A 27,418-nucleotide genomic window follows, 5' to 3' on the forward strand; every position below is an offset into this window, starting at 1 on the left:
CTCCAGCCCTCCCCGTGCTTCACTCAGTGTCAGTCAGCTTACAGAGCTAACTCTGATGATAACTCCTTTGTCTTTGCTTCAAACTCTGTCAGTGACTGCCTGTTAAACATTGTGCCAGGGCCATTAATTAGGAAGAAACTTAAAAATCAGCATTTTCAAAAAATGTTTTTTTTATTAATTTTTATTTCTATAAGTACACATAGCTATCTTCAGACACACCAGAAGAGGGCACCAGATCTCATTACAGATGGCTGTGAGCCACCATGTGGTTGCTGGGAATTGAGCCATCTCTCCAGCCCCACAGTCAGCATGTTTTGTTTTTTTTTTTCCTTCTTTTTTTTCCGGAGCTGGGGATTGAACCCAGGGCCTTGCACTTGCTAGGCAAGCGCTCTACCGCTGAGCTAAATCCCCAACCCCAGCATGTTTTAAATGGAAGAAATAAAGTAGAATGCAGATGATTATTTGAGTTCATGGGACATGGAAATGTTCATTCTCTTCCATAAAATGTTACAGTTCTTTATTTTTATGTTGTAAATGTATCTTTTATTTGCCTAATTCAGTTGTCACCTCCCAGATTTACTGCCTCCATCTCCTAACCTAGGCCTACTCCTGGAAACTTCTAGCCTCTGTCCCGTCTAATCTAGGCCTAGAATGTTTTCAGCCTCAAACATAACTGCTGAATGTGCTCACCCTTTCTAGCTCTTTCTGAATTCTGTCTGTCTGGTTCAACTCAGCTGCTCTTATTCAAACTCTTTTCCAAGCTGACTGATTTCTAACTGATTATCTGGCTTCTCTCCCCCTCCCCCCCCTGAATCGTTGTGTTTGATCACAGACTAGCACTAGCAATCTGTTCTAATCTTTCAGTTTCCTTCTTATGCTCTGGCTCAGTCTTCATCTATATCTAGTTTGTTCTCTCTACAACTTTTTTTTTTCTTTTTTGCCCCTGTAAAACCTCCTCTTCTCTCTCCCTTCCTCTCACTGCAGTGCTCTCTTTAGTAGCTTCGCTCTCTTCTGTCTTATGAGAGTTGGGCACGTCCTATTCTGTCAAATCTTTCTCTGATTCATCACTTTGTCTGCCACTCAATTAGACACCACTTTCAAACATAGGTACTTCCTTGCATAAACTAACTTCACCTTCATTGTTTGGGATTAAAGGTCTGTACAAAGGGCGTGTCTGTATTCCTGCCAGAGGGATTAAAGATGTGTGCTAAGGCTGAGCTATATCACAACTAGAAACAACATGTTTTAGTAAATAATACAATCTTGGGGTTCCCAGTGTGATCAGATATCCCTACAACAGTATGTGTCCAACTGGGACATTGCTCACATTCATTTCCTCATGAGCGTTCTGGCCCATGCCTATAACCTATATAGAGACTGAGGCCAGAGAAGCCATAGTGACTTCCAAGCCTGGAGATTGAATCCAGAGCCTCACACATACCAGATTGCCACTATGTTACATCCCAGGCCTGACGTCATGCTCAGAAACCACATCTCTGAGCCCTCTCTCGGCTACTTCAGGTGCTGCCAAGCTCCTTCAGAGAGCCCAGCACTGATTTAAACGTGTAGCAAGCAAGGCCTTCCAAAGAGCAGCAGTAAGGCCGGATGTGGTGGTGTATGCCTCTAACACTGCCACTGCGGAGGCAGGGGTGGGGTGGGGGTGGGCTGGGGGAGGCCGGCTATATCTCTGTAAGCTTGACATCAGCCTGGTCAGCAAAGAGAGTTCCAAGACAGCCAGGGCTACAGAGAAGCCTGCCTCAGAAAAAAACAAAACCAAACAGCAGCTCTTGCCATCCATCATCCTGTCACACCTCAGCCTGTCGTGGAGTAGCACTGGCTAAATAATGTGTCCAGTAAACATATGCTTTGTAAAACCATGCTAGCCATTGAGATGGCATGGCAGGGACATGTGCATCTGGCCCCACGCCTGAGGAACAAGGTCAGCCTCTGAGACCCACATGGTAGAAGGAGGGTGCTGACCCTCCCAGGCTGTACACACACACACACACACACACACACACACACACACACACACACACACACAAAATTAATACGTATAGCATTTTCTAATCAGAGAAACATTTTGAAGATTGCTTATTGAGTCCTTCAGCGTCTCAAGTGTGTATAAAGAGATTAATGGATTATTCCTGTACTCATTTTTCTTTTGCTTGTTTCAGCTTATTTTGGTTTAGTTTGGTTTTGCTTTGGTTTGGTTTGGTTTTTCAAGACCTGGTTTCTCTGTGTACCCCTGGTTGTTCTAGAAGTCACTCTGTAGACCAGGCTGTCCTGGAACTCAAACATCCGTAGATTCCTGCCTCGTGAGTGGTGGAATTAAAGGTGTGCACCAGCCTTTAATTTTCTCTTAGCTCTTGGGTTCTTAACTCTTTAAATAAAGTCTTTGCTCTCCATGCTTTGCCCCTTCCAGTCTTTTTTTCAGAAGTAGACAGATGGGCAGGGCTACTGCATTTCACAGCTTTGCCTGTGACTCGAGGTTTCTGGTGTGGACTTTGCATTACTGTGGCCCTGTCAGTGAGGCTGTGGCCGAGTCACGCAGAAAGCCTAAGCACCACTGTGTTGTGGGACTGGGGACGAAGGGGCACTCAGTAACGAGTGGATGAGTTCTGTCTGGTTCAGCAGCTTTTGGGATACACACTCATTGGGTGATGACTTTGAACTTATGTCTTAAGAAGCAGCAGAAAAGCAGGGGCTGCCGGAGCCTGACCAAGCCCCAGGTGTGCCAGAGTGCCAGGAATGCACTGTTCCTCCTGCAGTTGATGAAAACTCACAGACCAATGGCATAGCAGATGACAGGCAGTCGCTGTCCTCGGCAGATAACCTGGTATGTCACTGCACACACCCTTCCCTTTGCAGGTTTTTAGAGCATGCAGAACAAGGTCTCTGTTAGCTATGCTTAGCTAGCCTCACACTCACAGAGATCTGTCTGCCTCTGCCTCTGCCTCTTATATGCATATAAATCCCCACCCTGCGTGAGTGTGTGTGCGTGTATATCCCATATGTGTCACATGTACTTGCCTATGCTTCTGTGGAGGCCAGAGGTCAATGCCAGGTGTCTTTCTCTGATCTCTACCTTACTTTTTAGAGAGGAAAGTCTCTGAGTCTGGAGCTCAGCAGTTGGCTAGACTGCCTGCCCTCCCAGCACCGGTGACTGACCCTCCACCCGTGTGTGGCTGTTGTGAGTGCTGGGGATCTGGATTTAGGCTCTCTTGCTGTGTGGCATGGCGTCAGCAATCCAGCCATTCCCCAGCCCTTCACTCTTTAAGGGTAAAATTCTCTAAGCAGTACCTTGGGTTGGGACTTGGAAGCTCTGGCTGGAGAATTAGCCCAGATGCAGTGACTGTCTGTCTAGCACGAGCCAGGTTCTGGCCTAGAGTAAAAATAATTTTTAATGTATTCTTATGTGTATGAATTTAATTTTTTAAAAAGTGTATCTTTGAATGTGCACAGAGCAAGAGAGAAATGTTTTAACTGAGCATGATGACATAGGCCTGACAGGCTGGCACTTTGGAGGCTGAAGCAGGACGGTGTTCAAGGCTACCCTGGGCTATATAGCAAGATTCACGAACACATGAATGATTTTGAAGCTTTCAGCCTTTGGTCCACTGGGATGGCACTGCTCAGATCCTGCCTGCCTGCCTTAGTCTGCTGACAGCCATTTTCTCTTTCTGTGTTAAAATGCATGACAGCATTCATTTAAATCTTTATGTTCTGACAATTCCCCACTAGTGGCCAGTGGTGACATTACTTTGGCTTAGTTCTCTGGCAGTTATTTACTCATGCTTTTTGTCCAATTTTCATCATTGAGAAAGATTCCCATCTTCCCTTAATGGATTCTAAGAATCTCTGTGTGTAAAGGCTATCAAGCTTTTTGTGTCTTGTAAATATTTATTATATTTAAATGTCTTTTTTTTTTTTTTTTTTTTTTTTGGGAGCTGGGGATCGAACCTAGGGCCTTGCGCTTGCTAGGCAAGCGCTCTACCACTGAGCTAAATCCCCAACCTTAAATGTCATTTTTTAAAATGTATTTTTATGTGCATGAGTGTCTGCATGAATGTCTATATACCGTGTGCATGCCTGGTGCCCGGGGAGGGCAGAGACATCAGAATGAAAGATGGTTGTGACCCTCCATGTTGGTGCTGGGAATCAAACCCTGGTTCCCTGGAAGAGCATCAAGTCTCCTAACCAATGAGCCAACTCTCTATCCTCTAAATGTATTGATTTATTATTTACTTTTTGAGACAGGGTTTGAGTATCTCTGACTGTCGTGGAACTTACTATGTAGATGAGGTTAGCTTCAAAGTCACAGAGATCTGCCTGCCTCTGCCTTCTGAGGGCTGGGATTAAAATGTGTGCCACCATGTTCCGCACCAAGTAGATAAAATTGCCTGAAATTAAGTTTGTCTTTTGGCCATTTTAAACTACCTCCATGCACATGAACTTTGCAGAGCCCATCCCTAGTGACTTACCCATTCCAGCAAGGTTCCTGAACATTCCAGATCTCTCCACACAGCCGGGCACCAAGGTTTATGGGCAACACAACTGCTCAAACATTTCTCATCAAACTACCACAGTAGTCAAGGACTAGGAAGTCTCAGAGCAATGCTCCTGCCTCTGCCTAGGCAGCCGTCGTTGGGCAACTAAGCTATTCCCAGGCCTTCTCTTTACATTTTTAATTCCTTCTCCCTCCCTCTCCCCTTCTCCTTTCCCCTCCCCCTCCCCCTCTCCGTCTCCCTCTCCCTTCCCCTCCCCCTCCCCCTCCTCTCCCTCCCCCTCCCTTTCCCTCCAGTCCTCCCCCTCCCCCTCTCCCTCCCTCGTGAGAATGTGTGTCTAATGCCTATGTATTTAGAATGGAGTGCAGTAGCACACGTGTAAGAGATCAGTACAACTCTAGAGTTGGCTCCCTATCTACCTACGTTTATGTGGATTCCAGTGCTAAAACTCAAGTTTGTCAGGTTTGTGTGCCAAGCACTGTGACCCACTGAACTATTTTACTGGCTTCTGTTTTTGTTTTGTTTTGTGTTTTTGGTTGTTGTTTTTTTTTTTTTTTTTTTTTTTTTGGAGCTGGGGACCGAACCCAGGGCCTTGCGCTTGCTAGGCAAGCGCTCTACCACTGAGCTAAATCCCCAACCCCATGTTTTTGGGTTTTTTTTTTTTTTTTTTTTTTTTTTAAGATTTATTTATTTATATATACGAGTACACTGCAGCTGTCTTCAGACTCACCAGAAGAGGGCATCAGATCTTATTACAGATGGTTGTGGCCACCATGTGGTTGCTGGGATTTGAACTCAGGACCTCTGGAAGAGCAGTCGGTGCTCTTAACCGCTGAGCCATCTCTCCAGCCCATGTTTTTGGTTTTTTAAGACAGGGTTTCTCTGTCTGTTCTGAAGTCACTCTGTAGACCAGGGTGGCCTTGAACTTAGAAAGTGTGGCCTGGGGTTTGGGGATTTAGCTCAGTGGTAGAGCGCTTGCCTAGCAAGCACAAGGCCCTGGGTTCAGTCCTCAGCTCGGGGGGGGGGGGGGGGGGGGAGTGTGGCCTGCTTCCCCACAACCACAGTCTGCCCAGTGCTGGGACTAAAGATGTGCGCCACCACAGCCCGGCTGTATTTTGCTTTTTTGAGACAGTTTCTCTGTGTAATAGCCCTGGCTGTCCCTGACTCACTTTGTAGACCAGGCTGGCTTCGAACTCATAGAGTCTTTCAAAGTCACAGAGATCTGCCCGCCTCTTGCTCTAAAGTGCTGGGCTTAAAGGTGTGCACCACAGCCAGCCTGTTTTTGTTTTTGAGACAGGTTCTTATATATCCCAGATTGACCTCAACTGTACCGTGTAGTCGAGGAGAACCTTGCACCCAGCTCCTCGGTCTCCAGCTCCCAGTGTTGGAATGACAGGCATACGTCATGTCTGCACCTGGTTATGTATAGACTTTAAAGAGCAAGCGACCAGGTTTACCATTTCTCTGATGACAGAATTGTGGCCTCTGTCTGTGTCTTCTCCCCCAATATCTCAGGTTAACGTGTACAAGAATTTAGGTTTCCATCTTGGATTTTCCCTTTGTTTTTGACCTTAGGAACCAGATGCTCAAGGACACCCAGTGGCTGCTAGATTCTCTCACATTCTACAGAAGGATGCCTTCCTGGTGTTTCGTTCCCTGTGTAAGCTGTCCATGAAGCCGCTTGGGGAAGGACCACCAGATCCAAAGTAAGCTCTCAGCAGCTTTGGCCATCTGTTTCCAACACTGTGAACAGGGAGCCCCTGCTCTGTGGTCCCACAGTGCTGGTGTGGGATGGTGTTTCACCGCGAAGGGGAAGCCCGTGCTCTGTGATCCTACAGTGTTGGTGTGGGATGGTTTTACATCTCCACTCTCCAGAGTCTTGCCCAGGTTTCACCTTGGTTTGTATATTGAAAACATTCAACACATGGAATTTGCAGTACCTTTTTACTGACTAATGGACACCCTCTCCTTGTGGGGCTGTGGAGAGGCAAGATGCCTGCAGACTCCACTCCCAGGTAACTCCACATTATGTAGCTTAGTATGGCCTGGTTCATCCTCCTGAGTACTAGAAGTGTAGGAATTCACTAGAATACCCAGCCAGAAAAAAATCTCACTCTGTTCATTGCTCTTTTAGTTTTATTTACTTTACTTTGTGCATATGAATGTCTTGCCTGTATGCATGTGCACACCATGTGTGTGCCTCTCGGGCCCTCTGGAACCGCAGTTATTGGTGGTGGTGAACCACCATGTGGGTACTGGGAATTGAACCACCCCCTGCAAAAGCAACAGATGTCTCTGAGCTATCTCTCCAGCCCTGAAGATGTGTTTATGTTATGTGTGTTCAGCCTGTGTGTATGTGTATGTGACGTGTGTGCTTAGTGACCTCGGAGATCACAAGAGGGTCAGATCTGGCCAGGCAGTGGTGGTGTACGCCTTTAACCCCAGCACTCCAGGTAGATTTCTGTGAGTTTGAGGCCAACCAGGGCTACACAGAGAAACCCTGTCTTGGGGAGGGGAAATGTCCGATCCCCTGGAACTGGAGTTACAGATGACTGTGAGGCACTGTACAGATGCTTAAGTTCTCAAGCAGCAAGTGCTCTTAACCACCAAGCCATCATTCCTGATGATCTTGTTTTTGTTTGTTTTTTTGATACAGAATCTCACTGTGTAGCCCTGGCTGGCCTGGAATTTGCTAAATAGACCAGGCTGGCCTATTAACTCACAGAGATCCACCTGCCTCTGCTATTCAAGTGCTGGGATTAAAGGTGTGCACCCACTGTGCCTGGTGCATTTTCAGCTATTTAACCTCTGACCTGTTATAGTGGTAAGGGAGTCTTTTGAGACCGATGGATATAGACCCATGGATTGGGTACTTTAATAATTGCTATGACAAAATTCCCCAATTAAAAAACTTAAAGGTTTATTTTGAATCCCAGTTTGAGGACCCAGTTGTTCTTCATGGTAGAGAAGGCATGGCAACAAGAGCTTTGGGTGGCTGGTCACTTTGCATCCAGTTAGGAAGTAGAGTATGATGAATTCTAGTGCCTGGCTCCATCCTCCCTTCTATGCAGGCTGGAACTCTTGCCCATAGAATGTCACCACAAATATTAAAGGTCAGCCTTCCCCTTAATAAACTCAATCTGAAATCCCTCAGTCATGCCCAAAGGCTTATCTCCTAGGTGACTCTAGATCCTGTGAGGTTGTAAGAATTAACCATCACAAGCCCTGTCTCATGGCAGATGAAGAGTTCAGAGTATGAGGCCCAGTCTTGTGAAGTCACTGCGTGGACATAGCCGAGAGCTGGCTCTTCAGACTCAACTCTCACCTTGGTCCTGCCCCTTATCCACTCTGTGTTGGGGAGAGACAAAAAGGAGTAGAAATTGGCCACTTTTGTTCTCAGAAGGCCTGCAGGTTCTGAGGACCTACCCATGTTCTCTGCCTTCATCCCTGTTGGCACGTGGGGGGGGGGGGACTGTTCTTACTCCTTTAATCATTGGCCTCAGGAGGTCCTGCTTGGCTGGGCATAGTGCGTATACCAGTCTTTGGGTGGTAGAGGCAGGAAAGTCGAGAGTTAAAGGTCATTTTTGGTCACATAGTAGCTGGTAAAAGATCAAAGACTTTTCAGGGAACACACAGGTTCAGTTTGTGCCCAGCATTTGGCAGGCAGAGGCAGGATCATGAGTTCTCGATCCACTGCACACAGTGAGACCCTGTCTCAGAGCAGAAATGAAAAGCAGCGTCTGGTCTGACCCTGTGTACCATCACTGTCTTTTGTTCTCTCTGCAGGTCCCACGAGCTTCGTTCCAAGGTGGTTTCCCTGCAGCTGCTGCTCTCTGTGCTGCAGAACGCTGGTCCAGTCTTCAGGAGCCACGAGATGTTCGTCACTGCCATTAAGCAGTACCTGTGTGTAGCCCTTTCCAAGAACGGCGTGTCCTCAGTGCCTGACGTCTTCGAACTCTCACTTGCGATTTTTCTTACTCTTCTTTCAAACTTCAAGATGCACTTGAAAATGCAGATAGAGGTACTGACTCCAGTGTTTTTATTGGGCGACATTAATGCCAGACGAGAGGCCTGCTTGTGAGCCAGCATGACACCTGCCTGCAATCCCAGCACTCCTGAGCTAGAGACAAGGCAATCAGGAAGTCAGGGCCAGCCTAGGCTATGTAGTTCACTTGGGTTCAGACTGGGCTATAGGAGAACCTGTCTCAAAATAACAAAACAAAACAAAAACCCAGGCACATAAGTAGTGAGGTACCCTCTACTTGATAGCCCTCCTAGTAGAACTTCTGACTGAGTGGGAAAGACCACTTGTAAAAGTTCTGTCCACCAAAGATTTATGGTCATGATCTGTGTTCTCAACTCAGACCACCAACCCCATGTCTGTCTGGGCTAGAATTGTTTGAAATAATTTGAATTAATTGTCAGATTGAGAAATCCCATTGCACAAATACAAATTTCTGGCTTCTTTTGAATTATAACCCAAGATTGTAGTTCCTCAGCTCTGGGTGGAGCCCTGTTAGCAGTCTACCAGCCTGAGCTCCCATGTTCCTCAGCAAGTGTGAGCCCTGCTTTGCCCTCTGCCCAGGCTGCCTCACTTAGTAGAAGACTTGCCTAGCTTCAGAGGCATCTTAAGTCCTAAATTGAGACTGCTCTTCTCGTGTCTTCGTGCCACACAGGTCTTTTTCAAAGAGATTTTCCTGAACATTTTAGAAACGTCCACAAGTTCTTTTGAGCACCGCTGGATGGTCATTCAGACCCTGACGAGAATTTGTGCAGGTACGTTCACCTGGAACATTCAGAATAGCTTCCAAAGCTTTTGTCTGCCAAGCACAAATCAGTCTTCCATTCCTCTTTGTGGTGTTTTAGTGAAGAATTGAGAAGATCCTTGCATTAAAGTGTCCTTTCACAGGGTTGGAGTGACGGCTCAGCTGGTAAGAGCCCTAGCCATCCCTACTGGTTTTGTTTTGTTTTGTTTTGTTTTGTTTTGTTTTGTTTTGTTTTGTTTTGTTTTGTTTTTTCTTCCTAAGACAGGGTTTCTCTGTGTAGCGCTGGCTGCCCTACAACTCACTTTTGTAGACCAGGCTGGCCTCAACTCAGAGATTTGTCTTCTCCCTCCTGAGTGTTGGGATTAGAAACACGCACCACCACCACAACCCAGCTCCTTTCTCCTCCTACAGAGGACCCACATTTGGTTCCCAGCACCTATATCAGGTGACTCACAACTGCCTGTAACTCTTAACTCCAGGGGACTGACACCCTCTCATAACCCACGTGCATAAACCTTCACATGGACATATATCAATTTTTTTTTCCTTTTTGAGACCGAGCCTCACTGTGTAGCTCTGACTGACTTTAAATGGATTTTCTGCTATCCCAGGGCTCTGCGGACAGGCAAACACTGCCTGCCCCTTTTTTTGGTGAGGAAACTGCACTTTTGCAAGGTGACGTGGACTGCCTGGGAGCAGGTGGTATGGGGGTGGGTAGGCCTAAGAAAGATAGACCACCCCACTGGGGAGGGGGAGCAGCTTTGGAGTTCTGGTTCTCTCTTGAAGGTAGCTGAGGGGGCAAGACTTGGTATTGTGAGAGAGTAGGGTTGCTTTCTTTTGACTTTAAGTTACTGTGAGGCCAAAAGCTACAGGATCTATTGCTAACAGTGGGGTGATGGTGTTAGATAAAGGATTTACTGTTAGTGATCCCTTCTCTGGCCAGGTAGCCAAGAGCCCCTTACTGACTTGACTGGTTCACTCTTTGTGAACCAGAAAGAAAAGGAGGAGTCACTCACACAGAAAACACACAAACCAGAAATTGGCTACATCTTTTATTTATTGCTTTTAGCTTAGTACTTTTAGACATACACACATTCCTACACACTGTGGCCAGGCCAGCCACCTGTCTCATTAACTCACAAGTGTCCGTGCATGCTTACATACATAGACATATACATTCATACATACATATAAACAGACATATACATTTGGATGTACGAGTGGGTGGGGCAAGCCCCACAAGCCACCAGCCTTATTCCTTTGCTTTGGCCTTTTTATACCTTCTTAGGCAAAAGTTCTTCGAAAATTGCCTCAGAGATAAAATGTTCCATAGAATGGGGTTACGGAAGGATGTTGATAGTAAGTTCAAAGCAGTGTTTCATTCTAACATGCTCATTATAAGTTCAAAGCAACAGTTTCTACATGGCCTCACTTTACCATAGTGTACACCTGTGGCTTACCTTGGACCTAAATGTTTTTCCTTGAACACAAATTTGTCCCCCAAAGCTCATTATATTTCTTATTATGCAGCCTTTACTTACTATTCTGAGGAGTGGGAACATTCTATCCTTGAATCTAACTTTATTACATCTTTCTAGCAAAGCAACTAAAACCATCTCTAAAAACTAAAATTATTTGAGTCAAATCAGGAATTTTATAAAATCATTAATTTATCTAAACAGCATTAATTCATAAAAGTCTATCTTTATTTTGACCTGCAAAAAATCTGATCTATTGAGTGGGCTAATGCCCAGGGGTTATTTATTAATTTAATAATGAAAGGCCTATCAGCTGCAGTAAGCAATCCTGAGGTGAGATCTTTTTGGGACCTTGCCTCACAGAGCTCATCCATCACAGACCATGCAAAAGTGGTGGGCCACCTCCAGGAAGGCGACCTACTAGCCTTAGCCTACTCTAGATGGCTCCGGACACCCACCCTACACTTCCCACATGGATTTCCTACGTAGGTGTGTTGTTGGCCACTTGGACAAAAATTTGCTGAGTGTATTTTTTGGCAGAGAAACTTTGTTTTCTTTTTTTCTTTTTTTCTTTTTTTTCGGAGCTGGGGACTGAACCCAGGGTCTTGCGTTTGCTAGGCAAGCGCTCTACCACGAAACTTTGTTTAATAAGAAAGCATAGCTGGAGTCAGGTGTGGCAGCACATGCCTTTCTCCCAGCGTGGTCTACAGAACCAAGTGCCAGGACAGCCAGGGCTATACAGAGAGACCTGTCTCAGAAAAGAAAACAAAGGGACAGCTGGGCCTAGTACACATAAAGCCCTAGCTTTAGTGGTTCAGTTTTCAACCAGACAGACAGACAGACAGACAGAGAGAGAGAGAGAGAGAGAGAGAGAATAAGAATGAATGTAAGCATTTGTCTTTGTCCAAGTTTCTAACATGTGTATGTTATTTTCCAAGATGCCCAGTGTGTTGTGGATATTTATGTCAACTACGACTGTGACTTAAATGCTGCTAACATTTTTGAGCGTCTAGTAAATGATTTATCCAAAATCGCTCAGGGAAGAAGTGGACATGAACTGGGGATGACACCTCTACAGGTAAAAAAAACCAAGGTGCATGCGCATGGTTGCTTTTTTTTTTTTTTTTTTTTTGGTTCTTTTTTTTTCGGAGCTGGGGACCGAACCCAGGGCCTTGCGCTTCCTAGGCAAGCGCTCTACCACTGAGCTAAATCCCCAACCCTTTATCTGTAGTATCTCTTAAAATGAAATACATTTATCGGTATCATTTCTGTGCTAAATAATTGATTTTTTCTTTCAGAATCAAAGATAAGAATTTGTTATTTAAAATATTTCAGATTTTGTTTACCCGCTGATATTTTGTCCCACAAGTAGTGAATGGAACACTCTTTCTTTCCTTCTTTTTTTTTCCTTTCTGATGTCCGCCTGCATCACATTCTGCCTATTCTTGGCGGCAGGGCCTCTCCCTGAACCCTGGGCTCATAGTCCCTTGGCCAGGCAGAAAGCCAGCATCTCCATCAAGTCTCTTTCTTACCCCTCATAGGCCCGGATTACAGACATGAGCTGGTTGCTCAGCTTGTTAATGGCGCTGAGGCCCACATCTGCTTCTCATGATTACATAGCAAACACTCTTCATTACAGAGCCATCTTGTCATCCCTAAACTTTTTTGGAAATTCAGTTAATGGGGTTGGGGAGGTAGCTGTTGAAGGGCTTGCCTTGAAAGCAGGAAGACCTGAGATTGATCCTCAGAACTCATGCACAAAGCTGGGCATGATGGCAGGTAGTCATAGCCCCAGTGTGCTGGGGAGATGGAGACAAGCAGACCCCTGGAGTTCGCTGACCAGCTAGCCCATCAGTTAAGGAGCTCCAGGCCAGGGAGAGAGACGGTTTTGAGAATGATACTCAGATTGTCCCCTGGCATCCACAGATGTGCACACATGGACATTCAGACATGTACACAGGAGTTTTTTAAAGATACAGGAAGTCACACAGGTCCCACTGGGCTTACAGTGACTCACACCATTAGGGATGTCTAGACTTTTTGATGTTCCATTAACACATGCAGGTATAGCAATTCCCTGGTTTGTCTGTGGTACTGGATGTTAGTGATGGCCTAGAAGCCTCACACGGTTGCTCAAGAGTCCCAAATGCCCACGGTGCCCTGTGTAAAGGCTCTGTGCTTTTCACTTCGGACCTCTAGGAGCTCAGTCTGAGGAAGAAAGGCCTGGAGTGTCTGGTGTCCATTCTCAAGTGCATGGTGGAATGGAGCAAGGACCTGTATGTGAATCCCAACCACCAGGCCACCCTGGGTGAGTGAGCTGTGCTTCCTAAGTGGCTGTCATTACTGTAAAGCTTGTGCTTTCAGTGCATGTGGGGTATTGGGAAGTTTAGCTTCCTATAGCTGTGATACAGTTCTCTGATGAAGGCATGCGAGGGAGGAAGGTGGGGCAGGGCTGCTGCTGCTGCTGTTGTTGCTGAAGACAGGGTCTCTCTGTGTATCCCTGGCTGTTCTGGAACTCACAGGGATCCATCTACCTCTGCTTCCTGAGTGCGCCAACTCCACCCCGCTAAGTTTTTTAGTTTTTAAAGGTTTGTAGTATTAAAAATTGAACCTAGAACCTCATGTATGCTAGTAAAGTGATTTACCCCTGATATTATTATTATTATTATTATTATTATTATTATTATTATTATATGTATTTGGATGTTTTGCCCATCTTGGAGGCCAGAAAAGGTGGTCGAATTCCCTGAAACTAGAGTTACAGAAAGTTAGGGGCCACCATGTGGATGTTAGGAATTGAAGCCAGGTTCTCTGCAAGAGTAGCCAGTTCTCTTAATCAGCGAGCCATCTCTCCAGCCCCTAGTTATTTATTTTAAGGATTTATTTTTGTTCTCTGTGTATCTGTATGCCACATTTGCGTGGCTGCCATACAAGGCCATATTCCTTGAACTGGATTAAGTTGCTTGATACAGGACTCAAACCCAGGCCTCTGGAAGAGCAGCGGGTGCTCTTAACTGCTGAACCATTTCTCCAGCCTTTTTCTTTTCTTTTTTTTTCTTTCTTTTTTTTTTTTTTTTTTTGGTTCTTTTTTTCGGGCTGGGGACCGAACCCAGGGCCTTGCGCTTCCTAGGTAAGCGCTCTACCACTGAGCTAAATCCCCAGCCCCCAGCCTTTTTCTTTTTAAGACTTAAAAGATATTATGTATACATAAATCTGTTTATGAGTAATGCACATAAGCGTAGGTTCCCATGACAGACAGAAGAGGGTGTCAGTACCTGGAGCTAGAGTTTCATGAAGGAAGACGTTGTATTCTGTGCCATGACCTGTCCCTGCCTGGGCTTCCATTTCTGACCTCATCCTGCCATCCCTGAGTCAGGTCTGGTTCAGAATCTGACTGAATCTTCCCGTTCTCACCCACTTGTTTGTCAATGCTTGCACAAACACTTATTCCTTGAGCTATGTAGAGTTATGGAAGTTTGGATTTTGATAAGGCAAGTCCTTCTGCTTGTTTTAAATGCCTTGTTTTTGCATTTTCTGTACTTGTGAATTTTAGAATTAGTTTGAGTTCTCTGTAAAATAAATTTCTACATTCAGCTGAGAATGTGTTTAACTGATAGTCTTGGCGCCTTTGGTGCCAGCCGGCTGCTGTGGCAGCTGTGAAGAAGGGCCAGAGCTTGCTCAGTCACACCTGTGCCTCCTGCTTAGTTGGTTTTGTTTGCTTTTGTGTTACGGCAGGTCAGGAACGGCTTCCAGATCAGGAAATGGGGGACGGAAAAGGCCTTGACATGGCAAGACGGTGCAGCGTGACATCAGTGGAGTCCACAGTGTCCTCGGGGACCCAGACAGCCATTCCAGATGACCCAGAGCAGTTTGAGGTCATCAAACAACAGAAGGAAATCATCGAGCATGGCATTGAGCTGTGAGTGTGGTTACTGCGCTGGGCTCTCTCGGGGCCTCTGGCATAATAGCGACATCTTCTCCAGCACTGGAGGCTGACTGCAGGCAAAGCACCTCTGCAGGGGAGAGCGTGGGAACGCTTGAGAGGAGGAGGGTGCTCTGGATGGAGAAGCCTTTGTGCAACTCAGCAGGCCTTGATTACCTCCTCTGATACAAAAACACTGTAGAAAACAGCCAGGCATAGTGGGTTAGGCTTGTAATCCTAGCTAGCTCTTAGGAGGCTGAGGCAGGAGGATGGCCTTGAATTCAAAGCTAGATTGGCTACATTGTAAACTCTGAGGAAACAAAGCTACCAAAAACAATAAAAGGGGCTGGAGAGATGGCCAGAGGGCCTCTCCTTAGGCTCAGCTCAGCAAACTACCATCTGTAACTTCATCCCAGGGGGTTTGATGCCCTCTTCTGGCCTCTGAGGATACTACATGCATGTGTCTTGCAGACATACATATAGGTAGAACACCTATACACATAGAATAAAATCTCGAGGAAAGTATAGACAAAACAGACAGACAGACAGAAAGCACCTGCTGCCTGGAACATGTCTGTGCCCTGAATGGAAGCTAAGTGCTCACCCTGTTTGCTTTACCCTGGCAGGTTTTTCTCAGCCACTTGTAATTTGTAGCCGTCACCATACTTCGACATAGATGAAGACTTAAGCATTCTGCACATCACCATGGCACCGTCTTGTGGTGATTTCATGCACCTCAGCACTGGTCTTCTGTGCTGTTTACATTTGAGGGGCAAGCAGGCACCTCGTCCTAACAGTTGAAGTGAGGCACTTGGGCTTCGAGAGGAAGTGCTGAGCAGTGTTCCTGTCTCACCATCCCTGGGGTGACTGGTTTTCCCCATAACAACTGAAGGAACGTGTTTTATTGAGTTCACTGCTAAGAGAATAGTAAGCGACAGTTGACTTGATGTGAACTGAGCCATACCTCCCTCCCTGGCCTCATCCCTGACAGCACACTGGCCACCGACTATTTCCAGTACTCTGCTCACCACGGTGAGGAGCGCTCCTCTGTCAGCGCTCCTTGTTCATTTTAATCCCTCAGGCATGGAACGCTATTCCTCCTCCAAGAGGCCCACGGCTCTGGCCCATCTGTGTATCCCTGTCCCATGCAGGGCCTAGCAAATGTCTGACTTACTGTCAGTTAGTTGTGCCTCTCCTTACTAGGAAGCATGGAGTAACTATCTAGGACCTCAGCTGTCTGTCTAACAAAGGATGGAGATGCCAGAGTGGTCGCTTGAGGCTCTTACCATGGCTCTTAGACGTCTGTGAGCCATCTCATTTCAGATGCCTGTGGCATGGTGTCAGCCATCAGACGTGCTAGAGGAAGGGCAAGGGCAGAAAGAACATACCCTGCTTGACTCTCAAGTCTCCTTACTTAGAGCGATGGCTCAGTGGTTAAGAGCACTAGCTGCTCTTCCAGAGGACCTGAGTTCAAATCCCAGTTCCCTCTTAGCAGCTCACAACTGTCTGTAACTCCATCTCCTGGGGATCTAACAGACACACATATAAGCAAAATGCGAATGCACATAACATAAAAACAAACTAGGGAAAAGAAACCCCTTACTTGCTGCTATCAGCAGTGGTTTGCACTTTGTGTTCCAGGTGGCTCTGTGCCCAGCTCAGTGCCCAGGGTTCCATTACTGTCAAAGATGGGGGGAGGAGACATGGGTGACAGGCAGTGACGTCTGTAGTTGCAGGGTCAGAAATTAAGAGCTGCCAAAATATGGTGGTTCACTGTGGACTCAGAACTTGGGAGACTTAGACTGGAGGATTTCCTTGGGTCCAAGGCCAGCCTAGGACATATACTGAGGACCACATCCCAACAAGATACAAGGCCAAGTGTAGTGATGCACACCTTTAATCCAAGCACTCTAGAGGCAGAGGCAGAGAGGCAGAGGCAGAGGCAGAGGCAGAGGCAGAGGCAGAGAGGCAGAGAGGCAGAGAGGCAGAGAGGCAGAGGCAGAGGCAGGTAGATTTCTGTGAATTTGAAGCCAGCCTAGGCTGCAAAGTGAGACCCTGTCTCAAAAAAACTAAAAGAGCCAGCACAGGGCTGGTGAGATGGCTCAGTGGGTAAAGTGCTTGCTGCCAACCTTGGTGATTAAAGGGTCTAGAGCATGAAATCCTGCAGGTTGTCCTCTGATCTCCATACCTGCTCACATGTGCTCACATGTGAGTAAATAATGAATAGGTGGGAACAACTTGGTGGGATTTGGGAAAGCTAGGGATGCTTGGCCTACCGCTAGCTAGATAGTTTGCTCAAGGTGCTCTATAGCCGTCTGCTCAGATGCTGGCTTTCTCTCTGCTCTAGATTTGTAAGTAAGTCACCTATGTTCTGTCTCCTCTTGGTATAGCTTCAATAAGAAGCCCAAGCGGGGAATCCAGTTTCTCCAAGAGCAAGGCATGCTAGGAGCAGCTGTAGAAGATATTGCCCAATTTCTGCACCAGGAAGAGCGTCTGGATTCTGTAAGTCGGGGCCTGGTATGGCAGCTGCCTGTGGGCTGATGTTGCATCTCACTGGTTTATACCTCCTGCTTGCCTGGCCCTGAGTGTGAACTGCCTTGCACCCTGACTCCTGCAGCCTTGCTCTCTTTGATCCTGTACAGAATCCCTTGGTGAGAGCAGCTCAGCTTTGAGGGACAGTGTCAGAGTCCAAAGTGGTGCAGGGACTGCTCAGAGCTGAGTGTTTCTAGTGCATCTCCATATATAAGCCTCATTTCTCTCCTCCTCTTCCTGTCTCCAGCAGGCTGTCCTGCGTGTGGAAGCAGGGACAAACCCTCCCTGCTTCTGGCAGTCAGCTGCTGTGGACACTTAGGGCCTTTGCACTTCAGCCTCTGTCAACCTCATCCACCCCATCAATGTGTTTTGCTGCAGGCCATATTTAACAGTTTCTAGATGCTGGTGTGTATTCGTGTTTCAGACCCAGGTTGGTGAGTTTCTGGGAGACAGCACAAGGTTTAACAAGGAGGTGATGTATGCCTATGTGGACCAACTGGACTTCTGTGAAAAAGAGTTCGTCTCGGCCCTGAGGACATTCCTGGAGGGTTTCCGCCTGCCTGGGGAAGCCCAGAAGATTGACCGGTTAATGGAGAAGTTTGCTGCACGATATATAGAGTGTAACCAAGGGTGAGCACTGTGACAACTGCTCCTTCCTTTTTGCGGACACTTATCTTGACTTGAGGCTTGGGTTTAGTCCTTGCAATTCTGCTAAGAAATTAATATGTCTGTTCACTATGTGCCAGGCTCTGCTAAGCAGTGTCCCACATGAGACTTTGCAGCAACCTTATTTGTGTCCCTGTACTACTGACAAGGAGGTTGGGGACCAGAGAGGTTAAGTAACTTGTCTAAGGTCTCATGGCTGGCTGGGCATGCCGACACTGAAGAGGTAGAAGCAAGAGAGGTGAGAGGCAGAGGCAGGCCTGAGCTACCTTGTCTTACAACAAGCAAGAACAAGGCCTGCTGTGGAGTGCAGGATTGGAGCGCTCGCCCTGGTTGCCTGAGGCCTGGGTTCTGCCTCTAGCACGGATGGAGCACTATACATGAGAGGGCTACTTCTTTGCTAACTGGGAGACAGCATGGAGCAGAATGCATGGCTTTCTTTCACTCCTTGCTGGTATACACTACAGAAGTGGCTGTGTAACTTAATGACCCTTCCAACAGGTCCTTGGCTTTACCTTGGGTCTTTACATTTTATTTTGTCTCTGATGATGTGGAGGGTGTGTGAGTGCAGCTCAGGTGTGGAGGGTAAAGGACAAGTGTGGAGCCACTCTGGTCCTTCCGCTCTTAAGTGATGTCTGGGAATTGAACTCAGGTCATCAAGGCAAATGCCGGGACTGTGGAGCTGTCTCGACAGCACTAATCTTGGTTGCTTAGTAGTCGGCTGCTGTTTTTACAGGAAATGGAGAAGATTGGCCCTAACTGGGGTGAGGAGTGGAAAGTGCATGTGGAATGTATGGACACCTGGCAGAAGTGAGGACTGACAGGAGGGAGGAGCAGCTGGAGGGAGGCAGGCCTCACGGGGGAGGGAGCATGAGAACAAGACCCACTGATGTGCTTGTACAGTGAAGCCTGTCGAGGCCTCTTGCTTAGTGTGCTGACTCAAGCTTAAAAAGACTGGGATAAGTGTGCTTGCACCCTGCTGTGCATTCATCGTGCTGAGCTGTGCTATAGGCAGGAAACAGGCTCTGAAAGGTTGAGCACCTCAGTTCGAAATCAGCCAACCAAGAAGTAGCCAAAGCAAGATGTCTGAGGAGTCATGGCCTCCCTCTGCACAAGCAGCTGTGAGTGAATGCCCTGAGCATGCTGGGGACCGCTCAGGGAACAGTTGGTGACAGTTCCGTCCCAGGTCAGTTCCATAGTCAGGTTAATCAGTCCCCGCCCTGCCAGTGTGTGGCAGAGACAGCCTCTGGTCATTGGAACCTAACTGATGTGGCAGCTTGATAAGGAGAGGCGATGGTGTGTTGCTCACCTCAGGTGTGCCCTCCATGGACCCGGGACCCTACTCCAGTGCCCTAGTCAGTCGACGATCCAGACCCGATCAGCTCCCCTTTTGCTGTGTTTCCTGGTTTCTTTTTCCTGGTGAGGCAGTTTGTACAGATGAGTTTCCAGCTTCGGTTTACACATAATGTGGCTTAGTGTCTACTTACCTAGAACAAAATGTTGTAAAGCCTATGCTTTCAAACACTATAAATATTTTGCTTTGTATTTCTGTTCAGTACCACAGTGGGTAATAGAAACAGTAAATAACCAATAACTGAAAAAGAATTTATGTGGAAAGGGTAAGGAGTTGTACATCCCAGAATGATTCATAGCTGTCGTGGTACCTTTGAGAGCGTCTCTTGGCATCCTGTGCTCATTTGCCTGTACCCTTGGCCCAGGATGCTCCTTAAGTCCTTTTAAAAAATTGCTTGAAGCCACTCGACCCAGAGAAGCTCTGATGCACGGGCCAAGTTAGCTCCCTTTGTGGCTGGGCTGTTAGCTCTTGTTCAGAAGTCCCTTCCCTGACTCCATCATATGATACAGCAGCAGGCCTGCCCTCAGAGGCCCGTGTCCCCACTCGTGCTGCCCCCACCCGGGCCACTCTCTGTACTGTGTCTCTTATCTGGGCTCTTCCCTTCCAGGCAAACCCTGTTTGCTAGTGCTGACACGGCGTACGTCCTGGCCTACTCCATCATTATGCTAACTACAGACCTGCATAGCCCTCAGGTACAATGCCCCACGATTGATTCATACACTGTAGCTGCAGCTGTGGCTCAATTTGTCAGGCATTTCAGTATTTAAAAATGTTCTTTTTTATTAATTTCAGGTAAAGAATAAAATGACAAAGGAACAGTATATTAAAATGAACCGGGGCATCAACGATAGTAAAGACCTACCTGAGGAGTACCTGTCCAGCATCTACGAAGAGATAGAAGGCAAGAAGATTGCGATGAAGGAGACCAAGGAGCACACAATGGCAACGAAATCCACCAAGCAGAGTAAGGCTGCCTGCTGCACACCTGCCGTCAGCACCAACGCCTTCCATTAAAATACAATGACATCATCTCTCCTTCCCTTTCCCCTATATCCCTCCAGTGCCTCCCCTCAGTCCCTCTTAGATTCATGGCCTCTTTACCTTTAAATTGCTATTGTTACATGCACACAGAGATAAAAACACACAGATGTATAAACACGCCTGCTGAGGCCATTTAGTGTTGCTTGTAAGTATGGATTCAGAGCTGACCTCTCAGCCCTGGGGAGACCCCTCCGCCCTGGGGAGACCCCTCAGTCCTGGGGAGACCCCTCAGCCCTGGGGAGACCCCTCAGCCCTGGGGAGACTAGTTCTCTCCAGAGCAGTCCTCAGTTGCTTGTAGGTCTTTGTCTGGGGGTGGGGCTCACCTCTGCCTATTGGGTATATCAGAAAGTATCATTAAGTATGCTGCTGGTGGTAAATTTAATGTGCATATCTAGATACCTGAACTTAATTATTATCTAGATGCAATTAAATTAATTATGATTATATGATTCCTTCATAATGTGATGCTTGCTGGATTTGTAATTAAGAACAAGAAAGAATTTAAAATATGTAATCTAAGAGCTAAACTGTCCTTCCCAAAACTGTCTTCCCCCAAACTTTAGCTCAGGATGATTGTGTCAGTTGTGGCCAGGTCTCTTAGTGAGCCCCTGTGGTGCTGCCAGTCAGTCCCTGAGAAGCTCAGGCACAGTGCCGAGCACAGGATCTAAAGACCCTCCTTGGGCTAAGCCCAAGCTGTTACTTACAACACTCCACCATACACCGCCCTGGGTAAGGAGGCCCTCCTAACCTTTCTGCCTCATCATCTCCATCTGCAAATGGTAATATTGTAACAGGTCACAGGCTAGTAGGGAGCTCTGTGAGTACCTAGGCTTTTCCGGCAGTCCTGCACAGGGCAGACACTGCGTCTCACTCCCTTGCAGATGTAGCCAGTGAGAAGCAGAGGCGGCTGCTGTACAATGTGGAGATGGAGCAGATGGCTAAGACAGCCAAAGCTCTGATGGAGGCCGTGAGCCACGCCAAAGCCCCGTTTACCAGCGCCACACACTTGGACCATGTCCGGCCAATGTTCAAAGTGAGTGTCCTAGAAGTTAGCGTGGGGCCAAGCCTGACTCTGCAGCTGACCTGCTATAGAGTGGATGGCGGATCTCAGTGGGAGAGATTGGAGAGGAAAGACCAGGGACTGGCTTCTTCTGCAGGTGCCAGCTCCGTCATGGCCTCTGCTGGCCTGCTGCCTGGGTTTCAATCTTGACTTTGCTACTGTGTCACCATGTGACCTTGGTTGGGTAGTTCTCTCTCCTCTGTTCATTTTCTGTCAGCGGGGATGAGGATGGAGCCGCTTTGATGGTTTGATGGGGGGTGAATGAGTTAATAATTGTTCAGGGAATGGCACTCTGAGAGGCTGGTTAGTTTTTAGAATGACTGTTATGGGCATACAGTGTGATGTGTAGGGGTGAGGTGGCAGCCTATAGGAATGAGTGCTCTTCCCTTACCTGTGGGCCCCGGGTCTGATAAGGCCTCAGGCTTGGAGGAAGTGCCCTTACTCACTGGTCCCTCTTCCAGCCCTGCAAGGCCGGTTTTAGGGTGACATCTCACCTTATTGGCTTCAAGGTAAGATGAAGTGCAAGAAAAGACATAGTCTAAACATTTTTAAATGTTTAGAAATCACAGGCAGGCGGCATGCATGCATGCGTGTGCACGCGCACGCGCACACACACACACACACTCTCTCTCTCTCTCTCTCTCTCTCTCTCTCTCTCTCTCTCTCTCTCTCTCTCAATAAGTAATGTATCTTTTAAACCCCAGTATGTGTGATTGTGTTTGCCCCAGCCTGCCTGTAGAGGGAGGTCAGAGCTCACCATGCTGGAGTCAGTTCTGCTTCCACCATGGGAGTTCCCTGGACTGATTTTGTGTTGTCTGGCATGACAGACAAGTCTTTACACACTGAGCCAGCTATTCTCCAACATCCTTTCTCTCTGTTTGCATTTCCTTTTGTGTTTTGTTTGTTTATTTGTTTGTTTTGTTTTTTGAGACCGGAGCCTCACGGGTGTGACCTTGACTGGCCTGCAACTGTTAAGTAGACCAGGCTGGCCTCTGACTCACAGAGACCCACTTTGTTTTACTGTGGTTAAAGGCAGCTCACTCACATGCTTAGTCTGCCTGCCAGTGTCTGATTGTCTCTGGCTGTGTAGAGAACTGATTCTACGGCACCGGTGAGGTGCTCAGCCCCTAAGTGCACTGACTGCTCTTGCAGAGGGCCAGGGTCTGTTCCTAGCAGCCGTCTACAGCTCCTGTTTCAGGGGAATGTGATACTGTCTTCTACCTCAGTGGTCACCAGGCACTAACAGGACACAGACATACATGTAAACAAAATGCTCACCTGCAGAAAATAAATCTTAAGAACAAACAAACAAACCCACTTCTCAATCCCTATGTACATTCAGCAGGGAAAGAGCATCTTTGAGTTACTAGCGATGTGTGCTATAGGTGCAAATGTTAACAGCCCAGTTAGTAAAGAGTACATTTATAGTGGTCATAGTTGATAGGAGCTGTTTTATATTGTGAATGGAATAGATGGAGGTCAGGCTGCACTGGGCATGGCATCTTGGCTGTAATGGACACGGTGTGCTCTGGTTGTTCTTGCCATGCTCAAACTCTGAGTGTCACTGAAACTTGCTTCCTCGGCAGCTGGTGTGGACGCCACTGCTGGCAGCCTATAGCATCGGCCTACAGAACTGTGACGACACGGAGGTGGCCTCCCTGTGCTTGGAAGGCATCAGGTGTGCAGTCCGCATTGCCTGCATCTTTGGAATGCAGGTAGGTGGAAGTGAACATGTGCATCTTTAGATTGTTAAAGCTTTGAAACTACCAGGAATTTCCAGTTGACCAAGCGTTTTGGCAAACAACTTATTCATTCCCACCGAGAAACAACCCATGGCTTTGTGCTAACAATGGCTACAATGGGGAGAATACTGGGGTCCAGATTAAAACTTGACTAGCAATGACAAAGGAGCCTCTTTGTCCACCTGTCACATTGACCTGCCCTGATGCTTATGTGTCTGGCTGAGGCCGTAGCTCCCTACAAAAGTGTGTGGTGTGATCAGCTGGCTGGAAGCCCTCTGTTTCCTCCTCAGCATTTCCACAGTGGCCTTGTATTGCATTGTTTCTGTGATTTCCCTGTCCCCCACCCTGCTCTGGGAAAGCAGCTGGTTATCCGCAGCACTGAGGTTTCTATAGGCATGTTCATGTCCTGAGCACCATACATATCAATGCACTCTTTGAGCTGTTTTGCAGTCACAAGGTTGGTGTCTGTCCTCCTCCTTGCTTCAAGGTCAGTGGGAATCTGCCCATTAGTTTGTTCAGAAAACCTTAGTCTTCTGCCCCATCTGTCTTTCTTTTGATAGTTCTGAAGGTTCTGAAGCTGGAAGCCAGGGTTTCAAAGTCCACTCTGGTATGTCTCCAGCCTGATGGTGTTGGCCCTCTAAACTCAGAGTCAGGACTGCTGTAAATGTTAGTGCTTTAGTCCATAGTCTTGGCATCCATCAGAGACATTACAACACGGGAGAGAGTGACGGTGATGGTGGAGGTCACTGCAGAGAGCTAGTTCTTAGGTGTGGTTGTGCACAGTGAGCCTCAAGTGGTCCACTGGTGGGATGGCTGGATCCTGGTGCACCAAAAGCCTACTGTGGGCAATGGAAATAGCAGAGAAGCTTGGTGCACCAGCCCATCATATAAGTGGCCACACTGTGGGTGGAGTCACAGCGCTCCTTGGGCTTCTCTTTCAGCTGGAACGAGATGCCTATGTTCAGGCCCTTGCTCGCTTTTCCCTGCTGACAGCCAGCTCCAGCATCACAGAAATGAAGCAGAAAAACATTGACACCATAAAGACACTCATCACTGTGGCTCACACCGATGGCAACTACCTTGGCAACTCCTGGCATGAGGTATGCGTCTCTGCCTTTGCTCCAGATGACTCTAGGGCTCTGATTCCTTTTCTCCTGCTCACTTCTACGGTTGATTAGGGTTAGCCTTCCTTTACCTCCTTAATCTGAAAGATGCCCATGAAGACAGAGTTCACGCCCTACACTGATGGCAGAGAACAAATCAGTAAACAACATGGCCCAATGTCAGACAGCAATGAGCACATCTCGGAGTGGGCTGGGCAGCGTACCCAGGGAGGTTTTAAGAAAGTTGTCATGGTATGGGCACACATCTGGTCACAGCTGAAGGAATTAAGGGTGTGGAGGGATAGCATGCCAGACATAAAGAAGAGAAATGCACAGACCCCAGGCCAAGAGAGACGGCACGGTAATGGAAGTGTGGAAGCCAGGGAGGCTGTGTGCAGAGTCTGAGGAAGAGCTGGGGAGCAGGAACTAAGTCTGAGCACCAGCTTGAGTGGCGTGGAAATAGAGCTCTGCTCCAGTCAGGACTTTCTTTGTTGAACACTCAGTGAAGTTTGCAAATACACATGCAGTTCTATATGTGTGGACCCAGCTGACCAGTTCTCCTGTTTACCATTCACCTTCGTTTGTTTCTCTGTGTAGCCCTAGCTATCCCGGAACTCTTTAGACCAGGCTGTCCTCAAACTCAGAAATCCCCCTGCCTCTGCCTCCCGAGTGCTGAATTAAAGGCATGCACCACCACTGCCTGACTCATTTTATTCTTAGTGTAAAAGTCTGCATGCTCCAGAAAACTGACTACAGAAGACTGAAGTCCTTCCTGGCTGTGAAGCAAGGCCTTACTTCTGACACCCTCTCTTTCGCAGATCTTGAAGTGCATCAGCCAGCTGGAGCTCGCTCAGCTCATAGGAACTGGAGTGAAGACTCGCTACCTCTCTGGCTCTGGGCGGGAAAGAGAAGGGAGCCTGAAGGGCCACAGTCTGGCAGGAGAAGAATTCATGGGTCTTGGCCTCGGTAAGACACCAGCCCCAACTGGCCAGCACAGAATCACAAGTTAACAGTGATGAAGCCCTTCTTGTCACATCAGGACTGTCCTGTGCAGTGTCCTCTTCCTTCTAGTGCAGCTGATAGCATGTGTGAATTCATGGGCTGCTGCTTCAGCTGCCTTCTTGTGACTGAGTAAAAGCGTCTGTCTCCCCGCAGCAGCCTGGTGCTTCCTGTTCCTTCTCCCCCCGGGCCATGCTGAGGCCCCCTGCAGTAGGGGTTTCACTGTCCTCCCTGTGTCTCTACTCTGGGAAGGTTGGATGTCTCCACATTTCATGTGTGATCTCAGGGTACATAGTTGCTCCATCTCTGCTGTGAGTTGAAGGACTCTGGTCCATGATGTAATGGTAATGTAGTCACTAAAGCGAGCAAGTGTGCCAGCCACGTTCCGAGCACACAGTTCATGTGTTTTAGCTCATCTCATTCTCAGAGTGATCCAATGAGATGAGGACAGCCACCTGCCCATTGTATAAAGTAAGAAAACTGAAGCCTGGGGAAAAGTGACCTGACAGTCACAGGACAGGGAGGTAGCCTAGGCTGCTGGGTGCAAGTACAGTGGAGCAGCCAGTTCAGCCAGTGCTGTTCAAGTTCTGGGGACACGCAGTGACAACACCTGCTTATTGTGTGCCCTGGAGGATAACCACAGTGAAACCCTGCACAGCCTACCGGTGTCCAGCAGAGGAGCCACCTTATTCTAGGAGCCCTTGCTACTCACTTCCTCCCAGTTTCTTTCCTAAGCACTAGGAGATTGCCTACAAGCAAGAGGGTCTGTAAGGGTCTCTATTAATTCCAGAGTGCGAGCTTGTTACTCTGTCCACAGTGGAGCTGTGTCTGTTCCTGGTTCTGTTTTACTTGCTTAGGGATTCTCATTCATGCCCTTTGTATTTGCCTGAGGCAAAGGGCCCTTGTATGGTCTGTGTGGTAGACTCAGACTTACCGTGTAGCAGAGGCTGGCCTTGAACTTCTGATCCTTATGCCTCTGCCTCCTGAGTGCATCTCTGTGCTCAGCCTGGGTACTTTGTTCTAAATACTTGGTGATGCCTGGAGCCCTGCTGATTTTGTGTGTTATGTTCTAGGTAATTTGGTGAGTGGTGGTGTGGATAAAAGACAGATGGCCAGCTTCCAGGAGTCCGTTGGTGAAACCAGCTCACAGAGTGTGGTTGTTGCAGTTGACAGGTGATGATTTTGTTCTCCAGTGATGCTCCATCGATTGTGCCTGACATCACTTGTTGGCTTCTGGGTGTGGTGATTTCTAATCTGTGTAACTGTTCATGTTTCCTCTCTGCCTTTTCTGAGTACTTGAGAAATTTCAATTTCCCCCTAGAATTTTTACCGGCTCTACCAGACTGGATGGAAATGCAATAGGTAAGTATCTTGACTTTTGTACCAAAGCATCTGCCTCCCATTGGAATTGTGTGACATCACTAACAGGGCTGCCATCTGTTGCCGTCTCTGTTGTGTAGTTGACTTTGTCCGCTGGCTGTGTGCTGTGTCCATGGATGAGCTGGCTTCTCCCCACCATCCCCGCATGTTCAGCCTGCAGAAGATCGTGGAGATATCATACTACAACATGAACCGGATCCGGCTGCAGTGGTCTCGGATATGGCATGTCATTGGAGATCACTTCAATAAGGTAACCATCTGCATCTTGAGACCACTTTAGCGACAGCTGGGGGAACGCAGGTGCTAAGTTCATGATGATAAAATGGAAGGGGTTGGCCCCATATGGGGGTTTGTCATCCAATCATTTTTCCCTGTGAAATCACAGACAGTTTGATAGGAGCAATGTTGTATGTATATTTTTATAGGAGTCGTGTAGAATGAATTAAAAGTCTAGTGGTGGCTGGAGGATGGCTCAGTGATTAAAAGCACCAACTGCTCTTCCAGAGATCCTGAGTTCAATTCCCCAGCATCTACATGGTGGCTCACAACTATCTATAATGGGTCCAATGTCCTCTTCTGGTATGTCTGAAGACAGCTATAGTGTACTCATATACATAACATAAATAAAAATAAAATAAATACTACACTAACCCCTACCCATTGCTGGGACTAGAGCTTAGTACTTGCCTACCATGCACATGTCCTGAGTACAGTCCCCAACACTGCATACAAAGGACATGGTGGTGTAGGCCTGAACCCACCGTAGAACTGATGGTCATCAGTGGCTGTAGGGCAAGTTCTAGGCCAGCCTGGATACATGACCCCTCCCCTTTTCTTCTTTTCTTTCTTATCTTTCTTTTTCTAAAGGTC

The 27,418-nt window shown here is 47.5% G+C and overlaps 1 protein-coding gene across 3 annotated transcripts in view; it reads left to right on the plus strand.

The window, feature by feature from the left end:
• The window catches only part of Arfgef2 (ADP ribosylation factor guanine nucleotide exchange factor 2), an 86,141-nt gene that overhangs the window by 30,116 nt on the left and 28,607 nt on the right, over positions 1-27,418 (plus strand). For 2 of the 3 annotated variants that reach the window (XM_063283411.1, NM_181083.2), the window contains 18 exon segments: positions 2,688-2,839; positions 6,084-6,214; positions 8,295-8,529; positions 9,185-9,284; positions 11,691-11,830; positions 12,952-13,060; positions 14,488-14,671; positions 17,065-17,176; positions 17,631-17,836; positions 19,831-19,915; positions 20,016-20,187; positions 21,146-21,297; positions 22,911-23,039; positions 24,008-24,166; positions 24,988-25,135; positions 26,242-26,341; positions 26,490-26,530; positions 26,629-26,798. In XM_063283411.1, coding sequence (XP_063139481.1) covers positions 2,688-2,839; positions 6,084-6,214; positions 8,295-8,529; positions 9,185-9,284; positions 11,691-11,830; positions 12,952-13,060; positions 14,488-14,671; positions 17,065-17,176; positions 17,631-17,836; positions 19,831-19,915; positions 20,016-20,187; positions 21,146-21,297; positions 22,911-23,039; positions 24,008-24,166; positions 24,988-25,135; positions 26,242-26,341; positions 26,490-26,530; positions 26,629-26,798 — 2,525 coding nt within the window. 3 annotated transcript variants of the gene reach the window in all.

The sequence above is a fragment of the Rattus norvegicus genome, chromosome 3 (assembly GCF_036323735.1).
Source record: "Rattus norvegicus strain BN/NHsdMcwi chromosome 3, GRCr8, whole genome shotgun sequence".
Taxonomy (NCBI): domain Eukaryota; kingdom Metazoa; phylum Chordata; class Mammalia; order Rodentia; family Muridae; genus Rattus; species Rattus norvegicus.